The following is an 11,012-nucleotide window of genomic DNA, read 5'->3' as shown; positions in this document are numbered from 1 at the left end:
CCTGGCTGCGGGGTCTAAAACAGGGCAGGCTTGACCTTTCCGCCTTGCATCTGACAGCGGGGGCAGGACAACCGCAGCAATGGGTCAGATGTACGTTGGTCTGACCCATCTGACCAAAGTGTCATGCCAACCCTGCCGACGCATTACATTGGCATTGTACTTGGGTCAAGCGGGGGTAACCCAACTTACCCAACCGACATGAGGCGGCCTCGGCGGGCAACCCAACAACCTCAGCTGGTAGGGCCAGCCTGAGGGACTCGTTGGCTTAACCAGTTGGTCAAGCGCGAGTCCACCAGGACTTGCCAGCCGGCCAGGGCTTACCCAACTGAGCAAGCCAACGTCAAGCCAGCCAGCCAGCCAAAAAAAAAATGATTTTTCAATAGGTTTTCCGTGCCTGTTTCCATGTAAGGAAAAAGGCTACATAGGAGAGAAATTACAAAAAAAAACAAAAACAAAAGTGAGGTCTTGAGAAGAATGAGAGTTTCTGCTTTGCTCATATCACTCAGTAAACCCTGGATTCAAGAAATATATTGCATAATACTGCGTTCTATTTCTAGAAAGTTTGCCATGGTCTAGTGGTCATCAATGATGCTGAGAATTGAGTGCTGATCATGGGTTGGCCATCATGGGTTCAAGCCCTGGGGAGAAAGTAATTTTTGGAAAGTTGCCCTCAGGTCTCTTGACCCAATCCTGACTGCGGCGCCTACGGCAGGCCAACGTTGGATGCAGGGCTGACAGCGGTGCACCAACGTCAGACCGGTGTTGGGAGTTTGTTTGACCGCAGGCTGACGGAGTGGTTTTACGCCAACCCTACGCTGGCAGTCAAGCCAACCGGGGGTGCCATATTTTCCCGCTACAAAGCCCGCCCAAATATCTGGCGGGACGCGGGAGGGTCAGCCCAACCCCAATTTCCGCGTCAAGCCACAGTCGACCGCGCTCCGTGGTGTACACCCGGGGAGTCCGTCCATGGGGAAATCACGCGGAATCCACAAGGACTCCACGTGGTAGCTGCGCGCGAGGTCGGACCAGCGGCTTTTGGTCCAGGGAATCACGGGTTCACCACCAGGAGGATCACCCGTGGATTCCACGGCAGCTTTCGGCTCTGCGTGGAATCCCTGTGATCACGACGTGAAGGTCGGGCCCACGGGTGGATCACGGGTCCTTTAACCGTGGGCTCCCCGAGGAATCACTGTGATACCCACGTGCGGGTTTGGCCCACGAGATGTGGTTCAGCCAGGTAACCCGGGGGGGGGGGGGCAGAGCGGATCAAAACCGCGGGTAATATTGCACAATGTGGTACCACCAGGGTACCACACGCTGCATTGCACATCAAGTAGCCATCGTCAAAACATACAAAAAAAGGGATTGATAGAGAAAAAATCACAAAGAGAAACAAGAAGTAAAAGAAAAGCAAGAGAAATGAGAGAAAAGCGAGAGAAATGAGAAACAGGGGAATCAGACGGTGTCTGTGGCGTGACAACATGTGATGCCACCGCAGAAGCCCAGAGATTGGCTGCTAGGCTGTTGTGGTTGCGGTGAGGGGTTGGCCGGGGATCTTGTGGAGGAGGGGGGCTCGTCGGTCTAGCCGTTGTCGGCACAGGCAGAGCTGGCTTTTGAGCTTGGGAGGGGCCGATGCACGTGCATGTAGGTTCAAACCTTCTTTCAGTGAGCCTGGTCCCTGGTCTGATGGCTGAGCGTGCGACCAGGTCGTCGTTCTGGGTGCAAAACGGGCAAAGGGCGATTGCAGATTGGCGTAGGCATCCCAAGAGGCGGGCTGAGGTGGTGGAGATGAGTTCAGTGCATGAATGGGCTTGTTGAAGACAGGCTGAGGGAACATACCAGCTCCTTTGCCTTGGTGCTTGAGGGGGGAGAGTTGTCCAGTTCGTTGTGCTGCCCCCAAGGGGTTGAACGTATCTGGAGGGGGAGAAAAACAACATGCGACATACTGCGCCCAAAAACCAGGCCACCAAGTAGCCAAAGACAATCGTATCGTTAGTTTTGCTATCGTTTGGGGGTGCCGGGATCCCGGCCAGGTTCCACAAGTCGGTCTTCCATTTGTCCAAGCGAGACATCATGGAGCCGGTTTCAAAGAGCAAGACTTTGGGACCGCCTTCAATCAACCAACAACCGTAGAGATACTTGACCCCACGATCCTTCATTGACTGGAGCGAGTCTCTCATCTCGGGCGTGTCAGGTTCAATGGCTTCTACTTCCATCGGGGCCAACTTGTAAGCCAAGGGGCCCAAGAGACAGTATCAATCACCATACTCGTGGCAGGTTACCGGGGCCTTGGTCTTGATGACTGTGTAGATACCTCCGACTGTGAACAAGAAGAAATCATCAATGGTCAATACCTTTTGATCAAACAGGTTAGGGGGATAATTGTGTAGAACTGCTGGCACTGGCACAAGTCCTTGTTTCCCTGGGTCATCCAGAGTACATAATCAAGCCGGACCGGAAGTTCGAGCCGGGGAGGTTGTCATCAAATCAGCCCTATATAGCCCTAATATCCCGATGAGCTGCGTTCGTGTTGGTTCCACCGGCAATGCAGGGGCAGCCGTGGGTTCCCCGTTGTTGAGTCCACGGCTGCCCCTGCATGTTGTGTTCTCGTGGGATCCACCGCGATCCCACAGGCGGCCGTGGAATCCTCGTGATTCTTGACGTGGAAATCCCAGGCGGGTGGAGACAACGGGAAAGCCCGTTGTCTCCACGCATTTTCCACGGGAGGGTGGAGACAACGGGGGGAGCAGTGAAATCCACGTGGATTTCACAGAGCCGGTGATCCCGTTGTCTCCACAAACGCGCGGGCCAGGAAGGACCCCCGCCGTGTAAGTGCCCTAATCCGGGCTAACTTAGTGCCGAATGCGAATGCTCTTAGGTGTAAGCCCCTCCTGCGGAGCCCCCCTGGAGGGACTTTGCTAAGTTTGCGTTGGACACATCACAATAGGGGGGTTCACAATTGGATTTTTGGCTCCTGGTGACCCCATAAAATCTTCCTTGCTGGTGCACATTTGGGCCATAAAATTACCACCAGAAATGGTAAAACTTTGCTGGTCATCCAACCAGGACCAGCAAAATTTTACGGCACCCCTTCCGATGACCGGTCAATACCAGTCTTCACCTGGAATGCATAACTCCATCCGATGGCTGGTCAAAACGGGCTATCGGGTTGGGTACACACTCAACTCTTCCCCAACACCGGTGATCGGACCAACACACCCCACTCGATGACTAACCTGGTCATCGAGTGGATACACACTCCACTCGATGACCCGGGTTGGTCATCAACTGCACACACTCCACTCAATGACAGTGGATAACTACATACTCGACTTGTTAACCGGACCGGGTCATCGAGTGGGTAAACACTCCACTCAATGACCCGATTGGGTCATCCATACCAACTCAATGGCCGGACCAGGTCATCGAGTGGACACATACACTCCACTCGATGGCCGGACCGGGTCATTGCGTGGATACACACTCCACTCAATGACCAACCCGGTCATTGAGTGGATAACTACTCCACCAATGACCGAGTTGGTCATCAAGTGGATAACTACTCCACCAATGACTGGGTTGGTCATCGAGTGACCCGCTCCACTCGATGAACCGAAAGGGACATCGAGTGGAGTGAATATCCACCTGATGACCGGATCGGCCATTGAGTGGATAACTACTCGACTCGATGTCCTGGTCCGGCCGTCGAGTGGAGTGAATATCCACCTGATGACCGGATCGGCCATTGAGTGGATAACTACTTGACTCGATGTCCTGGTCCGGCCGTCGAGTGGAGTGTGTCCACTCGATAGCCGGACCGGGTCATCGAGTGGAGTAAGTGGGGTGTGTGCACTGGATGACCGAGCCAGTCATTGAGTGGAGTGTGTATCCACTCGATGACCCGGTCCGGCCATTGAGTGGAGTGTGTATCCACTCGATGACCCGGTCCGGCCATTGAGTGGATACACACCGATGACCCGGTCCGGTCATTGAGTGGACACACACCAATGACCCAGTCCGGCCATCGAGTGGATACACACCCCACTCGATGACCGGCTCGGTCATCGAGGGGATTGGGTAGTGGTGATCCACTCAATGACCTTTGGGTCATCGAGTGGGGTATGTATCCACCCAATGACCGTGTTGGTCATCGAGTGGGGTGCATGCATGGGTGTTGGTTGACCCAATGATCAGCCTTTCATAGGTTGAGGTGTGAGATTGATGGCCGGTCTTGACCCGCCCAGGTTCACGGTGTGATGGGCACCAGTACGTTTCCTTTGCTCAGCCAGCATAAAATCCTCCTGGTGTGAGGCCAAAAATTTAATTGCGCAGCGTGCGCATCTCTACTGGTGAGGTGATAAAAAGTTGCTGGTGAAATCCAATCGTGAACCCCCCTAATAGGGGGGTTCACAATAGGATAAAAATAAAATTTTAGAGTCAATTTTAAGGCCTTTATCAACAAATTTTTAAAAATCTGGCAAGATGTGCAGGACTGGGTGTCCCGTGAGAATCAGAGCAACTTCTTCATTTTTTAAAAAAATGTTCATAAAGGCCTTAAAATTAGCTCTAAAGTTTTATTTTTATCCTATTGTGAACCCCCCTAATACGTTCGAGCTACGCTCGGAACTCAAGTCACGGGACTCGCACCTCTTCTGGCTATCAAACGACTTCTATCCCGAGCTTAACAAAGCCTCCCAGTGAGGCAGCCCCGCAGGGTGTCTGTCTCACAGAGACTGACGGGAGGTCGCACTTCGTGCGAGGCGCTTCGCGCCGCGCCCCCCCGGCAGGCGAGGGACTTGTGCTAAGTTCGCTTCTATCCCTGTTTCTTCAAAGCTTGAGTAAGTCAAGGTAAGCAACATTTAATTCACCGGATAAATATGTGATTTCTGAATGAGAACAGTGATTAGAATTGATTTACTATCACCAGCATTGTTACCGGTCAGCATGGAACTATCAGAAGACAAAGAGTGGAGAGTCCGCAAAGCAATCATTCAGTATAACATTCCACTTCTAGCCACTCAACTTGGAGTCTCATTCTTTGATGACCAACTGGCCGCGCTGTGCATGGCATGGTTGAACGATGCAGTCTCCAGTATTGGGGAGAGTGCGACGATCAACCTCAGGAAATTGACCGAAGTCTTTGGGGTCAAATGGGCTAAAGCTATGAACTTACCTTAGGTCTTGGCGATGGCTAAGGATGCCAACTACCTGCATCAAATGAAAACTATCCTCGCCATCCGCGTGAGTTCCATGATTTATATGACGTCAGAGATTTATGACGTAGCCTTTTACTGGTCTAACTGATCACGTGTTGGTATCATTTTCGAATGTATGCGCACACCATTCTGGCAGAGTGCACCGGGTTCAAAAATAGACGGTCAACAGGATATTGGGCCTCCCACTCTGTTTGCTCGCCAGATTTGAGAAGCTGGCTTCCTCCGAACTTATCCTTCTCTCAAAGCTGTTCCATTCTTTCCTCGAAATTTTCTGAAAGTGGCGTCCGATCCTAATCAAGATCAGTTGAAAACCTTCCGTGAACCTTTCTCCATGGGGGTTCGTCGCCCTTCTCCGCATCAATCCCGACCCCAGCTGGGAGCCAGGAGAAGGGACCCTCACACCGATCGAAACAGAGCCCTTGATGGCGCACCCGGTCGTCCTGCTGAAAGCTCACATCCACAAAATCGAACCAAACAGCATGTGCCCGAACATTTCCTTTACAAACCCGCGTTCGGGTCATCACTTCCTAATAGGACTTCAGAGTTGAGGCTGCGAAAGCCCCCATGTGATGAGAACGCCATGAGATCCAAGGAATCTCTTCATCGCCCTCAGATTGATCAGGCTATGGACCTAAGAATGACCAGTACTCGCCCGAGAGTCCAAGTTCTTTCCGCAAGGGACGGCCAACCTCAGAGATCTCCGCAAGCGCAACACGGGACTAGAGATTCACCAGCTGGACTCAAACTGGCACCTCGAAACGACTACTCAGCTGAAAGAAACACTTTCCAGCAATCCGCCGAAAAGTATGGCAGCGAATATCACTCTCATGTCAGCTCGAGGTCAGATTCTGGTAGCGGTAATGATTACGACTACCCGACTTCCAGGCCCTCGGGCCTCGAGGATACCGCGAATACAAGTAGTCATATTCATTCTATGGTGAGAAATCCTTTCAATCAGTCGAACGCTCCTACTGGACCGATACACGCCGTAGACCGAAGCAGCGTTATGTCGCCTAGGGTAAGCTTTAGTTTCTCCAGTTTCTTTTTTTCTTTCACATAAGAGCAGTATTCATAATTCAGATGCAACCTCATTCCGGCAACATTTGATGCAGGAGTTTCCAATCGACCAGATGGAATATGGTACTGATATCCAGTCAAGAGTAGCAGATGCGGGGGGTGGCAAAAGGGGTGCTGAGGGTAACAATTTCCGCGGCCTTCAGAAGAAAAGTCCCTTCGCCGGTCTCAAAGGGCTGAAAGAACTGACACTGCGGTCAAACTCTTTTGCCTATGCAATGCCAGCAAATCGCGAAACCAAAGATTCCAACCGGAGCGCTCCATCCTCGAAGTCAGGTTTAAGAAAGAGGCAATTCATTTCTCCATCAAGCTCGCACTTCGCGTCCTCTTCCACAAAAACTCAGGAAGAAGCGGCTAGCATCAACGATTTGCTAAGCGTGGTAGGGGAGAAAAACAAAAATCTGGTAGAAGACTTGGATCATGCCGTAAGTAAAGCTGCATAAAACAAAAAAACTCTCGACTCAACTGGGAATCCGAAATTGGACATGCAGGTCAAAGAAAACCAATCCCTGAGAGCTCAAATCGACGTGAGTGAAACGGAGAGAAGGCGATCCCGAGAAAGCTTAAAAGAACTTACTAGTAAGATTTTGACCGGGTGATTTTTTTCTTTCTTTCTGTAAATCCACTTCTTCAGTCTGTAGCGCATTTTAGTTAATGTAATTTCTTTCTTGCGCGCACAGGAAAGCAAAACTGGATGAAAACTTCAGCGAAATGAAATTCCAAGTTAGAGACCGCTTCGCACTAGAAAAAAGACAATCTGAGCTTTCCTCACAAGAGATAGGCTGTCTTCGAAAAGAAATCCACGAATCTCTCGAAGGTAAGACAAACAAAGCCAAACACAGGAAAAGAACCAAACAGCTAGGGATGTACTCACTAATTTCGTTACATATAATCTCGAAGCTTTCCGCAGTCTTCACGAAAAATCAAGTATTCAGGATGATGAAATCGCCGAACCCGAAGGTCTTCGTAGTAGCTTTCAAGATGCACGCAAAGCAATCAATGTTGCCAAAGAAGTAGATGAAGATCGGAAGAAAAGTATGCAGGTCTGAGACAAGGGTCCAAGTCTTTCGATCAAGCTGATTGAACTTTTATTTATTTTTCCTAGAACAAATGGTGATTGAAATTCTGCGCAAGGAGGTTAGTGGGTTTTACCAAAGGCAATATGTATGCACGATTTGCAATAATTAATGAATTATTCCAAAGCTTGAAGACAAAAGCGGCCAAGTGACGGAAATGTCTCAAAGGATATGTGAGTAATTTTCTTCGCCCATGTAATGAATTCAAACAGGCAAGTAAATCGCGCATCTATTTGCTCGAAATATCCCGCTATGAAGTGGAACTTGAGAATTTCAGTGGTCATCAATCGATTCATATGGCTCAAATGGAGGAAAGCTGGCGGGAGAAATCTCAGAACATTCGTGAGTCCCACATGCGTCCATCAGAGCTTGATAAAATCATTTCTTACCTACGAGTCCTTTCCAGAAACGACTGTTCAAAAAAGAACCGAGTTGATTTTGGGCCGTTTGGATGAGAAATATTGTTTGGAAGTGAGAAAGCTTTTTCATTGTGATTTTCGGTTTCAAATTGATGGATCACTGATTTCGAGGGTATCTTATTTCAAAAAATAAAGGAAGAGCAACTTCATACCAAAATCCAAACCTTGGAAAGACGGATAGCTTCCCAAAACCAAGTCTTCACGGAACTATCCAAGGAGTTGGAAGCCTCCAAGCTGAAGTGAGTCAAGCTTTAAACTCCTGTGCGCTTTCATTGATCTGATGTTTTATGTAATTGTGTTAGATTAGAGCAGGCGGAACGATCTTTGGACACCGAGAGGCAAGAGTAAGGAATATATCTCTTGTCTGACTTCGTAGCAAGATCAACTAATACTTCATTCATTTTCACAGCAATGCGAAGCATAGACAGGAGTCGTCCAATTTGAAGTGCGCCATTAAATGTTCACTGCCATTTTCTCAAGACCATTTCCGTTGACTTATCTCTTTTTGTATGTGTGCTAGCAATAACCTAAGCCGCGCTGAAGCTCAACGATGTCATTTGGAAGAGCTGACAACGCGACTTGCGAAAGAAAATTTCAAGTTGGAGGAGAGCAAATCGAAAATTGATGCTGATAAGATGTCATTGAAAAATCAATACGTCGCTTTATCGGAAGAATTGTGCCGCCATCAAAACCTTCTTAACCGGGCAAACCAGGATGCTGACAGCTTAAACGTGAGATTACGAGATCAAGAATCGGTTATTTGCGGACTCCAAGCTTGTGAAGCGGCCAACAAGTCCAGCAATTTGGAGCTTGTCGTATTGAAACAGCAAATCGATCAAATTGAACAGAAGAACTTAGCGCTAGCAAACCAAAAGGCTTGCACCAATTTACATGTATCCGAATGTCACCTGAAGATCGAGAACTTGGAATCCAAACAAGAAGAAATGATGCACATTTCGACTCAGGATTCGGACTCAGCTAGGCAGTTGTATCGCGAGACTCTAGTGCTAAAAGAGACAATCCAAAAGGCCGGAGCCGACTTGGACGACATGAGGCGAGAAAATAGCTTGATTCGAAAGGATATTTCTTCGAAGGAAGATCAACTGCTTATAGCAGCAGGATCCGAAGCTCAACTCAAGGAAAAGGTAGAAGGACTCTTAGCGGGCGCCGAACAACTGGGAAACACCAACAAAGAACTTCAAAGTCGATTAGACTGTACGCAAGATAAATGGGAAGACTCAAGGAGCCGAGAAAACGTGCTCACGGGTCAGGCTCATGTTCTTCGGGAAAACTTGAACGAAGCTCACGCCACTCAAAATGTTCTGGTAGGCATCTTATCACCGATTTCACTTTGCACATGCGCTAATACAATAAAGTCTATTACCAGAATTACGAAATTAATAAGCTCCAGGAACAAGTTGCTGATCTTGGCGTCAAAAATTCTGAAGCCCAAATGGCCGGAGAATTGCGCCACTCGATGGAAGCAATCAACCGGCTCAATGAAACAGTGAGCCAACAAATACAAAAACGGGAAGAATTCGACCAGCTTCAGAACGCGCGCCTGGAGAGTGAAAAGAGATACATAAGTATGCTAGAGGAATCTAAAGGCCTGAACGCCCTGGTGGAAAAACATGTGAGCTGGTGGGGGTGGACGCAACAGCTTCTTCTCTTTCTGTTCTTCGATAAAATCTGAACTCCAACTTCTTTTGCCTCGCCAGGAAAAAGAAGAAGCGAGCCTCCAAGAAAGCTTGAAGGCCACGAAAGAAGAACTCGAGCGTTCTAAGATTGAAATGATGGATCTCAAAACTTCACACGCTGCTCAAGTCTCCACTGCAGCGGAGATACTTCATGAAACGGAGAAACAAGCTTCGGAATCACGAAAGCAAGCAGTTAGGTGTTTCCTTTTCCTGGGATTCTTTTGGCTTGTTTTTTCTTGACGCTGATTTAGGTCTACTTTCCAGGCGTCCGCGGCAAGGGAGAAGGCGGTGGCTACTTTAGAGCGCAAGTACGAAACTGTAAGTAGATTTCATTTGCATACTACCGCTGCTCACATTTCATAGCTGAGAGTTACCTGAACGCTGCCAGATGTTGATGAATGCGAGTAAGTTGTGACCTGTCTTCTCCAGCTTTGGGATAAGCTCTAACGACCATTCCATCGATAGGCAACGAAAAGAAACGACTAGCAAAACAGCTAGGCGACAGCGAAAGTCGTTTACTGGCTATCTCCGCAGAATTGGCAAAATCCAAAGGTTCTTTCCATCGAATGCTTGGTCAACATTCGGTCACATGCTGATCTTTCTATCACTCCATACAGGGAAACCTAGCTTAGAAGAAATCTTCTCAAGTTCGGAGTACAACGATCAAATGTCGCGGCCCTCAGCTCCCAAGACAGACGAATCTTCTTCGACAAGGAAACGCAGGGTGAATGTCTTCCTCAAAAAAGCCACCTCTGCTGATCGAAAGCTACGGCATTAACTTGTTTCCTTTGGGCAGGGGGATGATGAAAAGAAGCCTACGAAAGGGAAAAAATCAAAGTCTAACTCGACTTTGACTAAGAAGAAGGCATGAATAAGCCGCTGGATTCCGAAACTTACTTCGAACTTCATGAATAACGCTTTGCCACAAATCTAAACTACCCCACATACCAGTGGATGCTTCGTTCTCTTCTGCGGCTGTAACTCTAATTTTGTTCTACTGCTGATAAATTGGCACGATAGCGATTCAAAAAACAAGCATCATTGAGATGGTTTGGAAAGTGATTTGTCAGATGAGCGGCCCTGCATCCCGCGCACTCTGGCCGACAGACAGCGCGGGCAAGGCGTCAGGTTACCGTTGACCCTTCAGGTCAAGGGCACTTGCATCTCTGGTGTTCAAAGCGGCCTCCAAACAGGGTCTCTGTCTCCAAGCCCCTGCCCGGGCCTTCCTACAGATAAACTTTGCTATGCTAGGCGAGAGGCAGAATAAGCCTTGCGGTTGAAGCAGTCTTCATCATACATATTCCTCAACTTAGGCCCTGATCAAGAACAGGTAATCGTCTAGTTATTTAATATTACCCCCTTCAGGACTCACGCTTATCAACTGCTCCCGTTCGCAATCTGAATTCCTTCATCCATCATTCATCATCCAGCACACATATTTTGCTCTGCTACTGAAAATTGCTTAGTATCTCCACTGTCAAGATCAACCTTTATCAAGATCCACCTTTATTACTTCCGTCATACCCATGC

The 11,012-nt window shown here is 48.7% G+C and overlaps 3 protein-coding genes across 3 annotated transcripts; 2 read left to right on the top strand and 1 right to left on the bottom strand.

Annotated features, from left to right (window-relative positions):
• Nucleotides 1–1,516: 1,516 nt before the first annotated feature.
• PtA15_9A224 (uncharacterized protein) lies at nucleotides 1,517–2,216 on the bottom strand (the record flags this gene model as incomplete). The annotated part of the gene is made up of 2 exons (XM_053172411.1): nucleotides 1,517–1,858; nucleotides 1,947–2,216. The coding sequence occupies 2 exons, from the start codon at nucleotides 2,214–2,216 to the stop codon at nucleotides 1,517–1,519; spliced, it is 612 nt and encodes a 203-aa protein (XP_053023654.1).
• A 2,728-nt stretch (nucleotides 2,217–4,944) lies between these two features.
• PtA15_9A223 (uncharacterized protein) lies at nucleotides 4,945–5,178 on the top strand (the record flags this gene model as incomplete). Its single annotated transcript, XM_053172410.1, has 1 exon — nucleotides 4,945–5,178. The coding sequence occupies one exon, from the start codon at nucleotides 4,945–4,947 to the stop codon at nucleotides 5,176–5,178; it is 234 nt and encodes a 77-aa protein (XP_053023653.1).
• Nucleotides 5,179–5,547: 369 nt separating this feature from the next.
• PtA15_9A222 (uncharacterized protein) lies at nucleotides 5,548–10,353 on the top strand (the record flags this gene model as incomplete). The annotated part of the gene is made up of 18 exons (XM_053172409.1): nucleotides 5,548–6,234; nucleotides 6,329–6,715; nucleotides 6,782–6,885; nucleotides 6,971–7,107; nucleotides 7,191–7,325; nucleotides 7,396–7,427; nucleotides 7,579–7,708; nucleotides 7,773–7,837; nucleotides 7,921–8,024; nucleotides 8,088–8,129; nucleotides 8,195–8,230; nucleotides 8,306–9,110; nucleotides 9,173–9,418; nucleotides 9,504–9,674; nucleotides 9,734–9,800; nucleotides 9,948–10,034; nucleotides 10,100–10,206; nucleotides 10,279–10,353. 18 exons carry the CDS (start codon nucleotides 5,548–5,550, stop codon nucleotides 10,351–10,353), a joined length of 3,417 nt encoding a protein of 1,138 aa, XP_053023652.1.
• Between the last annotated feature and the right edge of the window lie 659 nt (nucleotides 10,354–11,012).

Source organism: Puccinia triticina, chromosome 9A (genome assembly GCF_026914185.1).
Source record: "Puccinia triticina chromosome 9A, complete sequence".
Lineage (NCBI taxonomy): Eukaryota > Fungi > Basidiomycota > Pucciniomycetes > Pucciniales > Pucciniaceae > Puccinia > Puccinia triticina.
Note: the sequence above shows the minus strand (reverse complement) of the source record. Positions and strands in the feature narration are given on the sequence as shown.